A 17012-nucleotide genomic window follows, 5' to 3' on the forward strand; every position below is an offset into this window, starting at 1 on the left:
GCTTCTATATCGTAACAGTTACTGGGAGTACTGTGCACACAACCATACATTTGATTCACCTGACTTTCCCCATAGAATCATGGGAACCGTAGGTCTGTGAAGGGTAAACTGTAGTTTTCAGGATTCTTTGGAGGAAATCAAATCTATGGTCTGTACAAAGCAATTTATCTTGGGGTGGCCCAAGTACCAGGAAGCATTAGTACCACTGAACAAAGATGCGTGTGCCGTCCAGTTGTGGCCATTTGTATTCAAAAGGATACTTTTAAACGAGTGCAACAAGTTGCCTGGAATAATCATTGCCAAATTTGGAAAGAAGCTGCAAGAGATCAGCTTATTTTAACCTGCTGAACTTTAGGAAACAGGAGCCTGAAACATGGCAACAATTTCGAGGGTCACTTTTCCACTTAGTGTGGGAAAGAAGTGGGAAAGTTGCCCCCTCTCCAATAAGATTTGACGTTTCTGCATTTCCATAAGCTGTTTACCTAGCTAGCGTGTTCCAGGAAATGTTTATTCACGACATATTCCCCAAAATGAAATGTGTTTTTAGAATGAGGAGCCTCCCATTGGGGCACATGGAAATAACAGTGTAGAGGATTGATTCAAGCAATCAGCAGCATGTCTATAAAACAGAATGCTCAAATTTCACAAAATGTGGGTGGTGACCTTATTGGGATCACTGATAAGGATGGCTTCTCATTTCAGGCACAGTGATCTCAGGCAGAAAATGAAATGGAATGTGTGTATTGAGTGCAGATGAAAAGCTTAAGAGTTGGAGAGGGAGAGAACTTCTACAATGGGCCTGGCAGCCAGGCGAGTTTACCCCATGATAATTCCAGATATGTTGGGTGGTACAAAAGATCTTATCATGGAAGATTTTAGGATTAAAAAGTCCAGGAGACATCTGAGGGCCTCTTTGCATGTGGCATCTGTGAGGCAGAGAGAGAGAGAAATCTCTTCCCAATAGACATTTTAAACACAGCAAAACCCAGAAGTGATTGTCATCTAGCCAGATGTTGGTAAAATTACTCTTGAACTGCTATTTGTTCCTTACCTGCTTTTGAGGCATTCAACAAACTAGATGATCTTCCTTAGATTATCAGCCCATTAAATGGATCCTGCAGAGGATCTTGTTTTAGAATAACCTTTTGACACCTCCCAACCTCCTGTTTCTATCTATTCCATGCAAATTGTTCCTGATAACATAGAGACTGGCAGGGTGAAAGTGTTTGTAACTTGGCTTTTTTCAATTCAACCAAGGGAAATGATTTTGAATTCCAGAAAATGCTGAAAAGCCTCAGGTTCTGTAAATAACAGTGTAATCCTATTCATGTCTACTCAGACGTAAGTGCCATTGAATTCAGTGGGACCTACTCTCAGGTAAATGTAGATAGGATTACAGCCCAAGACCATTTTAGAATGTCTTGAATGGACGCTTTTATTGACTCTATGTTGACCATTCCTTAAGTCACTATAACACAGCTTGGAGGACAAACCAATCTAATTATGTTATATATAACCATGTTAAAAACAGATGTGGCTAATGAGCCCTTTATTAAATACTGGGAAACCATTCTAGAGATAAGTGGTTACTTAATATAAACTACAGCTGAAGGAATTCCCTCTCCTGCCTTATTTATTTTCTCTTTGAAAGTCAGACCTGTTGCTTAATCTGTCTGAAAAGTACAATCATGGCTTTGGGATAATTTGTATGTATTCTGAATGCTTTTGGCTTATATCTTGTTGTGATTAGAAGAGACTTCAAAACGTGAGGACCATAATCTGCAAATACTTGGTTGACAAGTAGGATACATTAGGCCAATGTATGGCAACACAACAAGTGTGTTGTCTTAATACTGTGACTCTGTAGATCATTATCTACATGAACATTTTCTGTTCGGTCCTTAAAAGAGGGCATATTACAACTAAAGAAAGGGTATGATGCCTCATTCTCAAAAAAGTCTTTGAAAAGAGAAAAAAATCCTGATTTGTTCTTTGTTAAACGGTCAATGCTGAAATTTATTTCTATTAATGTTTGTGGATAACTACGATATCACAAGGAACTGTGTAAATTCAGTGTGAAGGAAGAGTTCAGCGTGTTTATATTCACACAACTCTACCAGAGGCAGAAAATCTTGCTGCTTGGTCTATATATATATATCATGTGCTTGTGTGTGTGTAGGAATTTGACTTCCTTGACCTGAAGCAAGGAAAGGACTTTTCAGTTGCAGAGGCACCCTTTGGAGGCAGGCAGACCTGAACGCTGCACGCTGCACCTGGTCTACCAAGGCTGCAGAGTCCAATCTATACACCAAAGTTTTCATGGTTTCTCCACCCCTGCCCCTTTTCATCCTCTAGGCTGGCTGAAGGAGGATGGCTGGGATGGGGAAAGACCATAAGTTTCTTGGTACCCCCAGTGTAGTGTTGAATAACAAGGATTTCTTCGTTAAGTCCCACAAGAAAAGACCTCACATCATGTCTATTGCTGATGCTCAAGCTGTGAGTGCCAAAACCCATTCACATGTGTGGTATTGGCAGGGTTGGAGGGACCCTAAAGCTTGCAGAAATAATAATAATACTAACAAAGCTATCATTTTACAAGAAAAACTGTACTGGGGACCCCTCTCCCCCCAAAAAAAACCCCCAAAATGAATATTATTGATGACTATGGAATGTTGACCAACTTTGGGGGTAGGAGGTGGTTAACGGGAAATCCTGAAGGGGGCTGGAATGGAATACTTTGGGTCCTGAGCAGCAGCAATCCTACTTTCATGTCCCATTTGCCCTCCTCCTTCTTGCAGTCTTGTGCAACAAGCCAGCCCCATAGAGACATTAGGGTTTTTTGTTAAAATCATATTAGGCATTCACTGCATGGTTCATCCTTCAATGGGGCTTGTTCTCATGGCCATGAGGTAGGGTGCTTCATGGCTGCAGGCCATCTGTTGTGATCATTGCACCCCTGTCTTGCAATAAGCTAGTAGTGTGCAAGCACTGGTGCTCACATAATCGGTATTTACATGCTTACTGCTTCTGAAAGTGTGCTATTGACAGTGTGCAAAAAAGAGAGAGAGAAGGGATTCTCTCCATGGTACTGAACAGACTCAGCTTGTGATGCATAGAACGCCTTTGCACAGAAGGCAAATTCAGATTTCAAACGGCTTTTCCAGTGCTGCTATGTATGGCTGAACTCTTAAGAGCGGCAATCAACTGTTTACAGTGTACAAAGAATGCCCTGGAGGGATGGCTGACTTGAAACTGGTAGCTGAAAGCATCTCTCCTCTTACCAGAACTCTTTAAATTGCATGATAATGTTGAAAACCCTGGACTCCTTTGGGAGGAAGGGCAGCATAACAAATTCAATAAATAAATAAATTTGGATTCAGCTGTACAGAAAGCAACCTGCAACTGCAACAGCAATTCACACTGCAATCCTTTGTAGCTAAACTTCATCAGAAATGGAAACCTTTTCAGAGAGTCAGGACGATAAACACTTGCCTAAGTGAGGCAAGGTATAGAAGTTTGCATAATTTTGGCATGCATGTGAGTTCTTCTTGTATTAGTGATTAGAATTGTTAACAGTATGCTGTAGAATTGAGGCTAAAGAAAAACCCTCACGGTTTTTTTTTTTATAAGTGTACTTCTTGACTAATCCTATTATTGACGGGCAGGTTCCAGCTCTAGATCTTTGTAACTTAACAGCGAGGATTGTTGGTCTATGTACTTTTTATTGCTTCCTTCCACATATCTTTGGTATTCAGCAATAAGAATTCAAAGGAAAGGTTATACCTTACACTTTGAGGATGTTAAATGGAACCTTTGTTCTGTCTGTTTCTGCAAACACTCATCCTCTTAAACCCCCCCTCCCTCCTTCTTTCTTTCTCTCTCTCCTTCTCTCTCCCTCTCTCTCCCCAGGACGGGACACTAATGTATTAGTCTACATTAAGAGGAGGCTGGCAATGTGTACAAGAAAGCTGGGGAGGACCAGGGAAGCTGTGAAAATGATGAGAGATGTGAGTTTGGATTTGTGTTCATATTTGTCTTATTACCATGCGCAGTCCAAAAACCATGACACTTAAAATACCTATTCCAGCATTGATTCTTTGTGCGGATCCTTCCCAACATTATCCCCAGCTTCATAGTTCCCTGCACGATGAGAGTGGAAGACCTTCTTGAGCTCATGTGAAATGCATAAGGCCCCTAAGGAAATATCCCAACAATGCCTCTATTGGACTTGTTACAGATAGGTAGCCGTGTTGGTCTGCCATAGTCAAAAATAAAAAAAAATTCCTTCCAGTAGCACCTTAAAGACCAACTAAGTTAGTTCTTGGTATGAGCTTTCGTGTGCATGCACACTTCTTCAGATACACTGAAACAGAAGTTGCCAGATCCCACCACCCTTCTGAGTAATACCCCTCCCCACCTTCTCACTATATAGAAGGATCTGGCAACTTCTGTTTCAGTGTATCTGAAGAAGTGTGCATGCACACGAAAGCTCATACCAAGAACTAACTTAGTTGGTCTTTAAGGTGCTACTGGAAGGAATTTTTTTATTTTTGTCTATTGGACTTGCTTTTTATTCCCTCTTTCCACTTTCTGCTCCTCTCCTACTGCCTCACTGCATGTAAGGGGTCTGACCTGGGAGATCCCCACTCCCTTACCCTAATAGCGAAAGTTTTCTAGCGAGTTTGATACCTTGGTTTTTCAGTTTGGGCCTTGCCCACAAAGATGGCTCCTTTTCTCAAGACCTCTGGGTAAACGTTGGCCTTTAGTTCTTTCCCACTAATTGGAAGATGATCTCATGCCATGTCATTTGACAGCGCTGCATCTTCAAGACCACAATAGTGGCTTGTCAATTGGAAGGGGTGACTCAGCTATGAGATGGCATGGTCACGCTTAGGTTTTGGAAATTTACAAACTGGGAGTCTTCTGATTGGCTAGGAAGACTTGGTTCAGCTGCTAGGCCGTATTGTATGGAGTGACCCTATTCCCTTGTCTGCTGCCGTACACTTTTTCCAACATCTGTGGGGTCCATTGATCCTTTTCTATGTATTAAAACTCAGCTAAATGAGCTTTGCTATTTTTCTTTCGTTTTGCAATTGTGTTCTCTTGCACTCTTAGCAATACTCTCCAATTGTATTTTTTCAGTGGCCTATGAGTTCTCTTTTAATTATGTTGAACAAATCTACCTCTTCAATCTTCATGTGGTTTCTGGGGAAAGTCCTTGGTACTGGGTCCTGTTTCTTGGCCAAACTGCTACTGAGTAATTTTTGTGGGCATGAGTCTGGTTTCCAGCTCTTGCTCCTGTGAATCTCAAGGGGTATCTGGTAAGGTTCTGGGAGTCTCCTGGCCCAGACTGGTGGGACTATAGCAGCAATGGCAGGTTTGGGTTTCAACTCTGGTCGTTTGGCGCCTGCTAGACCAACAAGGGATGGTTCCCAGGGTTTTGGGACTTCAGTCCTCTTACACTCAGGGTAAGGGAGACCCTGCTTTCAAATAAGTGCAGGGTTTCCTGATTTGAATGTTGCCTTTTATTGTCAATGGGGAAGTAAGTACATAAGCCCCATACTCCCAGATTTCACCGATACAAGGAAGGGAGGCATAACCACCAGGCAAAAGCTATTATTTATTTTAAAAGGATCAGCATGTAATGGGATGATTCCCTTATCAAGAGTAAATGTGGCAAAACCAGAAACTGATGCAATTACTTTGATTTGGAAAGAGGCAAGTGCGGTGCTGGATGTAACAAAAATGGTATCATAATATATAGGAAGAGAGATTTTTAATTAGGAATCCTAAAACGAGAATTGTTCCTTTCTGGGGGGTGGGGAGAGAGAGGCGATATTAGGCTGATGACATTGCTGATGCTTTGACCTCCCTTCCTGAGTTCATTCCTGCGATACAATTTTCTACTTATCTCAGTTGCTGTCAGCACTCTAGTTCATTTGCCAATACTTAGTACAGCATGTAAGTGCATGCATAGTAGCCCCAAGGGAAATATGCGCCAGTAGTGAAACGGACAGACCTTATCAGGAAATGGGCATCCCCTCTTTGCAGTCTAATTCCATTTTCCTGGATTTTACATGTATTTAGCTCACTACCAACAGCTTCAGTTCCATCATTGTGAAGCTGTCAGACATTCTGCCGCTCTTGAGCTCTAGCTAAATGTAGCCGCATTCTTAGGACCACGAACTTGACAGATGGCCGTTAATGGGGATGATTTCTCCATCTTGAGAAAGGATTTCTCCTTCTACACAAAGGAATCTTGGGGCAGCCGTTTGAGCCTTCTAACTCCTTCAGCCGTTTGTTCCCACGGAGCCAAGTCAAGATTTTCTACTTTTGAAAAAAAAAGGATGAATTTTATCTTGCCAGTTCTGAATCCCAGGCATAGATGGGAAGATGGACCCCTCTCCCCCACAGTTCAATGAATAACCATTTTTGCAGCTTCCTTCCACATCACAGCATTGGGAGGAAGGGCAGAGGCTATGAGCTTGTTTGAAAGATTGGAGGAAGGTGTGTATGCACCCCCGCCAGAGCCAAGGCTATATCAGGAGAAGTGCTAACATGTGAATGCTGGCACGTCCTGGGAAACAAAATAGGGATTCAGCAAGCAGCCTTCCAGTGCACTTAAGATCTCAATGGTTAGTCTCATTTCCAGGCTTAAGGCAATATATAACAACCCTGAGATTAAGAGTCTCATGCTCTACTGACTGAGCTAAGAACCACTGACTGTCTCGCCAGAGTGGTGCATGCTCTAGTTATCTCCCGCTCGGACTACTGCAAGACCTATGTTGGCTCCCAATATGTTTCTGAGCACAATTCAAAGTGTTGGTGCTGACCTTGAAAGCCCTAAATGGCCTTGGTCCAGTATATCTGAAGGAGTGTTTCCATCCCCATCATTCTGTCCAGACACTGAGGTCCAGCGCCAAGGGCCTTCTGACAGTTCCCTCACTGCGAGAAGCAAAGCTACAGGAAACCAGGCAGAGGGCCTTCTCAGTAGTGGCACCCACCCTGTGGAACGCCCTCCCACCAGATGTCAAAGAAATAAACAACTATCGGACGTTTAGAAGACATATGAAGGCAGCCCTATTTAGGGAAGATTTTAGTGTATTTTTAATCTTTTGTTGGAAGCCGCCCAGAGTGGCTGGGGAAACCCAGCCAGATGGGTGGGGTATCAACAACAACAACAATTAATTACTTTTGTGATAGAAAACTGCAACATCCTCTTCCTTGCCAGACATTGCCCCATTTTAGCGAAATGCTTTTGTCACAATGTGGCTACTCCTAAATGATATGCGATGTACTGTGCTGAAAAATTGAGGTATGGCAGGGTTTTTAAGCTAAGCAGCAATGAAATGGAGACTATAGCATTAGAAATCGCAGCAATGAGGCTTTGTTCATCGGCCTGGAAACAGACTCTTAGTTGTTGAGCTTTTTTGGGGAAATGAGTACCGTATTTTTCGCCCTATAGGACACACTTTTTCCCCTCCAAAAATGAAGGGGAAATCTGGGTGCGTCCTATGGGGCGAATGCAGGCTTTCGCTGATGCTTCGAGAGCGAGAGGGGTCGGTGCGCACCGACCCCTCTTGCTCTCCAGGCTTCAGGAACACATCCACAGCCTAGGCAGCCCTGCGGTAGGTCCCGCAGGGATGTCTAGGCTGCGGATAGCAGCCTGCTTCCCGGAGCGTCGGGCACCTCGGGAACACCTCCGCAGCCTAGGCAGCCCTGCGGGACCTCCCGCAGGGATGTCTAGGCTGCGGATAGCAGCCTGCCGTCTGGCGGGTGGGGCGCCCTGAAGCAGAGCGCCCCGCGCACCGGGCAGACATCGGCCAGCCCCACAAGTTCGGGGGACAGCAGTGAGGCACAGCGCCGCCATCCCGCTGTTCCTCGACCTGGTTTGGTTTCCCCGACCTGCTTTCGGGGGGGAAATAAAGGGGGGGAAATTTCCTTTATTTACCCCCCAAAAAACTAGGTGCGTCCTATGGGACGGAGCGTCCTATGGGACGAAAAATACGGTAATACTCAAACACACACTTCCTTGTTCTCTTGACAAAAAACCAGGACATTTTACTGATTCCACCCTGGGCACTAATTCCTCCATTAAAACCCAAGACATGTCCGTAAAATTCTGGACGTATGGCAACCCTAATGAATGCACTTTCATTCTCTTACCTTTCTGCCTATATTGTGTCTAGAGGCGATGTAAAAACTATTGATCCAGTCCAGGCATCCTGGGGTTACTAATGGCCTTAATGAGACTGAATTATGTGTCCTGTTATAACCGTGTTGCCATCACTAGGTGCCTCCTGTTAACCTTAATGGATCCCATCAGAGGCGGTTGTAAGGTAGCACGACCGGTGCAGGCACATTGGAAGGGGTGCCACAACAGTGTTGCAGAATGGAGCACAAGAGGTGGGAAGGGGCCCCTCAAATTTTAGTACCGCACAGGCTGCCCCTGGAACTTGAGAGCCCAAAGCCCGCCACCGGTCCCATTCAACAGGGAACATTGCAAAGAAGCTAGTGTGCAGCTTCTGCACTCTTGGCAACCCTGATATCAGTTTCTCAGGGCACCAGTTATACCTCACCCACCCACCCCTTTCATGGCTATGTACCCAAATTGCCGCACCCCCAGTTTTATAATAATAATTTATTATTTATACCCCACCCATCTGGCTGGGTTTCCGAATGGCAGCAGCATAGAGACCCTGGCAGCAGGGTGAAGTTCCCCAACCAGGGTCCTCAGATGTTGTTGAATTACAATCCTCAGCATCCCCAGCCAGCCTGGCCATTGGTAGGTGTTGTGGTCCATCAATATTTGTATATCAAGACCTGGGGCAGTGGAACACCTAGATCCCCAAGACCTGGAGTCCTAATTTTGCCCAGCGTATGGGTGAAAAATGATTACAATGCTAAAGCCCAAAGTAATTCCTCACCTTTCTATAAATGGCAAGGTAAATGGCACAGTAACATGTATATTCCCTTACGTTTTAAAGACAGAAATATAGTGAGCAACTCATTATTGTGTCAATTTACAAAAGTGCTTGAGTTGCATTACCTTTCATCCTGTGCTAGCCTACCGTGTTTCTTTGTAATTTATTGCAAACATTTTGAAGGAGAATTCCACTCTGGAAGAGAAAATGCATTAGAGTTAACGTTTTGTTTGCCCACTTGCTTTCATCTGATTGCATTTATTCCGAGAGTAAAGTGATGGCCGCTTTCACAGTCACAACCCAAAATGATTTAGCCGTAAGACTTTTCTGATAGGACTGCTGTTGATTTGCATTGTCTCGCAGTCTAGTCTCTCTGCTGTTGTCTGATGTCCAAGACTATCACCCTGAAACTGTGTAACAGGGGCGAGTGGAAATCGTATTTGGTCAGAAAGAAAAAGAACAAACAAACCCAAACTAGATAAATGTCAACATGTAATGTGTTTCTAATGTGTTGTCAGTCTTCTGTTTTATTTGTTGGCTCGGAAACAAATAGCCCACAAGTATTTATTTTATATAGCGCGGGTGAGGCTGTGGGTTAAACCACAGAGCCTAGGACTTGCCGATCAGAAGGTTGGCGGTTCGAATCCCTGCAATGGGGTGAGCTCCCGTTGCTCGTTCGCTGCTCCTGCCAACCTAGCAGTTCGAAAGTACGTCAAAGTGCAAGTAGATAAATAGGTACCGCTCTGGAGGGAAGGTAAACGGTGTTTCCGTGCACTGCTCTGGTTCTCCAGAAGCGGCTTAGTCATGCTGGCCACATGACCCGCAAGCTGTACGCCGGCTCCCTCGGCCAATAAAGCGAGATGAGCGCCGCAACCCCAGAGTCGGTCACGACAGAACCCAATGGTCAGGGGTCCCTTTACCTTTATTTATTTCCATGATGCTAGAGCGAACACTTATTTCAAACTTTATGTATATGTGCTCTAGATTCAATTCCTGTTCTAATAGTGAACCACCTTATAGTGCAATGTTATATTAATAGATGTAAAATGATTGCTAGGTGAAGTGTAATGAAAAATAAGTATGCATTTGCAAGCCAAGTTCTGCTGACTTGTTATCAAAGGTGTTTGCACCAAAAGTTAACCCTTTAATTTTTTTGGGGGGGGTGTAAATCATTTTATAAAACCGGTGTAATTTTGATAACCATCTAACTTGGTTATTTGGAGGAAATAATTACTAGACCATGATTAAGCTAGTGTATATGAAGCATGTTTCCTGTTCCAGCTTCTACACTGAGTGATTACATGCGTTTGCCTTAAAATGAAGTGCTAGAGAGAGAGGGAATGGACTCTCCTGAACTGAAAGCAGAAATTTTTCTTCCTTTCCCTGACAGTTGCTGCATCTGGAACAAAGCAATTTCTTTTCTCTTTATTTTTTTTTGAGGATGTTGGGGCGTAGTTTGGTGTGCCCCCCCCTGGATTTTGGGAGGTTCCCTCTCACAGAATATGATCATACACAAGAATTAAACACAAGGAGATAACATGGTCCTCCGTGGCTCAGATTCACTGCTCGTACCCACCAGGAACTGTACATTTAGTACGGTGGCTCAGTTGAAATCAGATGGGACCCCACCCTGGTGGATGTCTTGACACCTACTGCAGATTTGTTTTGTTATTTCAGTAGACATTTTAAGTGTTTTTATAGTTTTAACTTACTTTTATCATTATTGCACTGTTGAATTTGTTTTCCTTAGAGCAGTCGTTTACACTTGCTTTCATATCAGTGTTGCAGGATTCCATGCTAAATCTAAGCCTATTCTCTTTATTTATTTTTTATTATTATAGTTAATGAAGGAATTCCCTCTTCTCAGCATGTTCAACATCCACGAAAATTTGCTGGAAGCTCTGTTGGAGTTACAAGCATATGCAGATGTTCAGGCAGTTTTAGCAAAATATGATGGTAAGCAAAAGTACCTCTTTACATTGTGTGTGTGTGTGTGTGTGTGTGTGTGTGTGTGTGTGTGTGTGTAAATCGAGAGGAAGAGAGAGCAGCTTCCAGTGACAGAATCACTTTAAAGTGCGAAAATCCCATCTTCTTTCAAATGCCGCCTTCTGTAGTTCTGAAACAATTCTACATAAGGTGAAACGTTCTTAAGCTTCTCCATCATTCCATGTGTTCTGGACCATTTATTTATTTCATGAAATTCATACATCGCTTGATTGTAAAACAAACAAACAAACAAAATGGTTTACAAAAAGGTAAAATAATAAAATCCAAAAAAAATTTACAACCCTCCTTAAAGACATACAAAAGTTAAAAACTAAAACAGATTAAAGCTACCTCAACTTTCTAAGCATCTGTGTGGGCTTTTCTAACCCAGGGGCAGCTGTGGGCAGGATTCCTGCTGCAAGTTGGACTAAATGACCCTCAGGTCCCTTCTGTGATACATAGTGCCTCCTATTATCCTGTTTTCTTGCTGTTTAACAGTGTGGTTGACTCTTGGGTGAACTCAGATGCAAAATATTCCCAGACAATGAATCATCTCGACTTCTCTGTGTCTTGTGGCCTTTCAGAAATATTGTCTTCTGGCACAATCAAGACATCTAGAGTTCCTACCCAAAGTGCATTTTTTTGCCTCTCTTTTGCTGTCGGCAGAAATGCTCTGGGAGGTCATACCTAGAGGGGGCATGCAATTTCGGAGGAAGATCTTTCCCTCCCATTAGTAGAGGGTTATAGTGTTTGCAGCCCTGGAAAACTGCTCACCATGGAAACTGCAGGCAGGCAAAGAGAACATAAAATGTTTCAAGCTTCTTCTGCTTCTGCCTCTTTACTTGTTTTAAGAGATGCTCCAGTATTATTCTCTTCTAATGTCTTAAACCACAGATTCTTCCTCTGCGGCACAGTTTTTGTGAGGATTCTGTATGCAAGCTTGCTAAATAAAAAGATGTGCAAGAGGTTTGGGGTTAGGGTTGATGGCTTAACTGCTGCAGAATTCTGGGTTAAATATGCATCTGTTGTTGCTGCTGAATGGCTTTGCTCAGAAGAAATAAGCTATTTGCAGGATTCATGGCAAATGAAAACCTCCCTGACCCTCAGGCCATACTGCAAAATACTGGATGGTTTGCCATTAAAGCAGCTATTTTTAATGGCATTGAGAGCAAGTTATTCATTAACCTCAAAGGGGGAGCGTGTTCTGACAGTGAGTGCCATTAATTGACTTCTGACCTTAATAGCACAGAAAAAAATTGAAATATTAGGGAGGATTTTCGGCTTTCAAATGATTCCTTTTTATTCAAAAAAATAGAGGGTGTGTGTAGCAGTTTCCTAGGGAACTGTTGATTAAACATTTTGGGTCATATGCAGTTGTGCCTCTATTTGAAGTCTTTGATATGGTTGATGCTTCTTCTAATGGATTTTTTTCTTCTTCTTTTGGCAGAGAGGGAGAGGGGATTTTTGCTAATTCGCTGTGCAGCCTCTCATAACAATATTCATGCTGTTTTGGAGGCTTCCGCTATCTTCCAAACAGTCTTGGGGGGGATATGGTGGAGATTGCTTTTCTTCCACTTTTGGAGGCATCTATCTGTCCTTTTGATCACAGTACAAGATTTCACCTCTTGCTTTTATAGTACAGTAAAGCTGAGCAAGGGACGCGGGTGGCGCTGTGGTCTTAACCACAGAGCCTAGGGCTTGCTGATCAGAAAGTTGGCGGTTCAAATCCCCGCAACGGGGTGAGCTCCCCTTGTTCGGTCCCAGCTCGTGCCAACCTAGCAGTTTGAAAGCACATCAAAGTGCAAGCAGATAAATAGGTACCGCTCCAGCGGGAAGGTAAATGGCGTTTCCGTGTGCTGCTCTGGTTCGCCAGAAGCGGCTTAGTCATGCTGGCCACATGACCCAGAAGCTGTACGCCGGCTCCCTCAGCCAATAAAGCGAGATGAGCGCTGCAACCCCAGAGTCGGCCACGACTGGACCTAATGGTCAGGGGTCCTTTTACCTTTACCTTTTAAAGCTGAGCAAAGTGGACTAGCCCAATGTTTCCCAAATTTGGTTCTCCAGCTGTTTTTGAACTACAGTTCCCATCACAACTGACCTGCTAGCAAGGAATGATGGGAGTTGTAGTCCAAAAACAGCTGTAGACCCAAGTTTGGGAAATACTGGATTAGCCAGTGGAATACGGATCCATGTAAAAACTACCTGCAAGTAGAACACTAGCTTATCGGGTGAAAAGGTTCTCTCTCACCCTGCTGTGTTAGTTTTATTCTTGCAGGGAGTTTTGATGCAAGTGATAACCTGTACATGCCATGCACAGGTAAAAATGTGGCACGTGTTCGCCATGTGTATCTGGCCTATCCTAGCCACGACAAGAAGCCAGACCTTCTCCAACGAAGACAGAAGGCTTTCATGTCTTCAGGGCAAGATCTCACAGACCACTTCCCTAAGGAGTGGACAGCCTTAAAGAGGGAAGGCTCTGGCTTACAGCTTAGTAGCACTTCACATCTCCTTAATCTTCCCCTCTAGGCTCATTGCCTGTGCTGAAGGGTTGACATAGAATTTGAGCTCTGGTGTGGAGGTTCCTTGGGGGCTGCAGGTTCCACGAGTACATATTCTTAATTTCAGGAGTCCCTGGCTGAAGGATCTGAATGTGATGGTACTCTGGCTCAGACCTGTTCATAATGCTGGGAGCTGGATCAGTTTCCAGCATCTCTACTTCCAGTACCACTAGTCCGGTGGATTGGGGCTCAGGAGTCCTGACCGGATCATATGCTTCTAAAGTTGAGAGCTGGTGGTAACTGTTAATCTCTGCTAATTATCTGAGAGTGGAAATCGTGCCACACTTACGTATTGTGTTTAGTATTAGAGACCCAAGTACTGAATTTGGCATCTGCTTGTTTCTCTCTAGCTATTGCCATGTTTTGTTCCTTTTCTCTGTATATATGATTTTTAGCTAGGTTTTCCCTATTGCTTTAAGGGTCTTGATACTGTTAGTCATTTTACTTGGTTAGTTGCCCTGGGTTTGAGAAGGGCAGGATATCCATTGGTCAAATACATACAAACAGACAGACCCGAGTCCTGGGTTCTGGAATTGGCCAAAGCAATCTACCATGTTTACATGCAGCAGTAAGCATATATTCATAACTGTGTAATGTGTAGAATGAATCTTTGTATGATTCAAAGACTAATTCTTCCAACCATTAATGGTCTTTTGGCTAAGCATATTCTATTTTGGTCAACCTGAGAAAAGGTCAGTCAATAGATCTCTCCCTTTTGGCTCTCTGGGGACAACAGAACACTTCAGACTTAAACCCACTTAACAGTAATTGTCTCCTGTTGAACTCCAAGGAACCTTGAGAATACTTTCTCCAGGAGACTAGCTAGGGATCTCTTGATTGGCACTTCTCAGTATCCTCATGAGAATCCAATACCCAGGGCCATTAGAGCTGAGCAAGAAGAATATAGCTGCAAGTTTGTGGTGTAGCTTGGCTCTCTTTCTCCATGGCTTTGCATTTGAGCTGAAAGCAGTCTTGAGACACAGAACAGGGTTGATGCAATGGGGCAGCCATGCTCGTTTATTCAAGTGTTTCCCCTAGTCAACACGAGAGGAGCAAGAGTGTGTGCCTTCTTCTAACATGCCTGCATGAAGGAAGCAGAACTGTTACCCATGATACCTCTGCTTATTCTGTTGCTTCAGCCTGGCTTACCAATCCTCAGGGCATTGCTGGGATGATGGACCACAAAGAGGGTAGAAGAGAAAAGGAGGTTCAATTCCCCTCACTTAGATGCCCCTTTAGCTATTTAAAACTTCTTTTCATACATGTTTTAATATATTGTTTATATGCTTTAAGTAAAATAGTATACATTTTGTGTTTTTATCGTTGTTTTAAATTGACTTTTATTGTTAATTGCTTTGGGATGTCTCCCAGGATGCAATTACGAAATGAAATAAAGTAGACCTTGACACTACTTCATACATGAATGTGACAGACACATGAATGAATATCAAACATGTTCATCATAGCTGTATCGGCCTTAGTTAAGTTCAGGTACAATCCTGGATGTTTCTTCCTTGCTTGGCATTATTGCATGTTCCTGTTTCCTAAAAATACTGCATATTAGTTGTGTTTAAAAACTCTTCCTCACTACGCTGACCCCCTCTCAGAGATGATCTGAGAGGTGCATCTCCCAAGCGGCAAATGTTTGTCAGAGGGTTAAAATCATTAACACTAAGAGATACAGTTTTGACTTTATTCTACCAAGCATTCCAATTTAGAGGAGATAATTGGTTCCAATCCTTCCTCAATGTGGTTCTAGATAGGTTTCCACATTTCACAAAACGTATTGAAAATGTCTTGATTCCCCTTTTACCACCACCGTTACGCTTTTTAAACGTAAAGAAACTTAGGCTTTTTCATTTTCGTTTTCTTCCCTACAGATATAAGTTTGCCAAAATCAGCCACAATATGCTACACGGCTGCCCTGCTGAAAGCCAGAGCTGTCTCTGACAAGTAAGTCCAGAAGAACACCTGTCCACCAGAATTCTACTTGGCTGACATTTAACATTTTTCATTACTGAAGGACCATTCATACTAGCAGGAAAATGTTTTATCATGCCATGTGATGTTTATTTGATGTTGTATAATGGAGGCAACTTGAACATCACATTTGTATACTGCATGGATAGCATCAACAATGGTTACCTACATATTACTGCTGTCATTTGTTTTTTAAAAAACAGCTGGTGTTCTCTTGGCCATCTTCTTGTATACAAAATGTGACAATTTTACAAATGTAATTTATCCTTACCAGCAGAATAATTGTGTGCGGGGCACATTATTTATTTGAGACAAGTATTGTGAATGTATAAGTATTTCTGGCAAGCAAATAGTGGATTATCTCAGTCTGCAACATAAAAGCTTCCTTAGGAGTTTCTTTCTAGGGTGCTTAGCAACTCACACTCTGCTTCTTCAGCTGCTATCAAAGATATTTGTCAGAGATGCAGGGATTCAGCTGTTCGTGGGGGTGCTTGGCACCTTACGGGATGAGCTCCTAAGAGCCAGATTCTGCTCAGAGGTGGAAGCACACAAATCCCGAGCAGAAGGCGTCACGTCATGCACATGCTACCCGGGTTCAGAGCACAGCCCAAAGGGTGGGAAGGAAGCAGCATGGGAAAGACCACTTTCCTTCCTGCTTTTTTTTATTTTTTGCAGAGACTTTGCGATTATAGTGTATTTGCACTTTGAGACCTAAGTAATTTTTTTCCCTTTCGTTCTTTTTTTTTTGTCCTGTAGATCGCCAGTACCATCTGCAACATCTTTCCTCCCTACACAGCGACTCCAGCTTGGGAGGGCAGGGCTAGGTTTGTCACAGCTTTCCCTGTGGTGTCTGCCTGCCAAGTTCAGCTATGGAGTTAGCCATGGGGTGTGAGGTGAGAAAGAGATTGCATGGTCTGGGTATTCCCCACCCCCCGCCTTCCATTCACTGGGGCAGATGATATTTGCCCACAGTATGGGCACACCACTAGGTATGGGTACAGCTGAAAGTAGATTACCTACTAGTGTCGCTGTCCCAGTGGCTTCGAGAACTCTAAAGCCTTCCCAAAATGTATTTTTCAATAAAAAAGGGGCAAAAAACCCTTTGGAACAATTTACTGGCATTTTCTTTTCTTTTTTCACCCCTCCCTTGAGGGGTTTTGGTCCTGCTTTTAAAAACAAGCACATGAAGCAAATTTAGATTAGCAGACAGAGAGAAAAGAAATTGGACTGCTTATACATTTGCCGCGATAAGTTGCAAACGTGCTTTCGACTTCTGCTGGGATTTTTAGTCAGTAGCCTCTGTGTCATTTGGTTGCTCAGCTATTCCGTTGGAGAGCGCTAAGGCCCCTGCTACATTGATGCTCCTCTGATGCTTTTCCTTGTGCTGAAGTTGACCTCCATGCTTCCTGTTTTCTTTGTTCCGTGTAGATTTTCTCCAGAGGCAGCTTCAAGACGAGGGCTAAGTACGGCAGAGATGAATGCAGTAGAAGCTATTCACAGAGCAGTAGAATTTAATCCACATGTGCCAAAAGTGAGTTTATAATGAGTTACTGCGGCTGTTTGA

The 17012-nt window shown here is 43.3% G+C and overlaps 1 protein-coding gene across 4 annotated transcripts in view; it reads left to right on the top strand.

Moving 5' to 3' along the window:
- ST7 (suppression of tumorigenicity 7) overlaps nucleotides 1–17012 on the top strand; it is a 97128-nt gene that overhangs the window by 69812 nt on the left and 10304 nt on the right. For all 4 annotated transcript variants that reach the window (XM_083463584.1, XM_083463585.1, XM_083463586.1 and 1 more), the window contains exons 8-11: nucleotides 3910–4007; nucleotides 10766–10880; nucleotides 15349–15421; nucleotides 16877–16979. In XM_083463584.1, coding sequence (XP_083319710.1) covers nucleotides 3910–4007; nucleotides 10766–10880; nucleotides 15349–15421; nucleotides 16877–16979 — 389 coding nt within the window. The remainder of the gene's footprint in view (nucleotides 1–3909; nucleotides 4008–10765; nucleotides 10881–15348; nucleotides 15422–16876; nucleotides 16980–17012) is intronic.

The sequence above is a fragment of the Podarcis liolepis genome, assembly GCF_965112155.1.
Source record: "Podarcis liolepis genome assembly, chromosome: 10".
Taxonomy (NCBI): domain Eukaryota; kingdom Metazoa; phylum Chordata; class Lepidosauria; order Squamata; family Lacertidae; genus Podarcis; species Podarcis liolepis.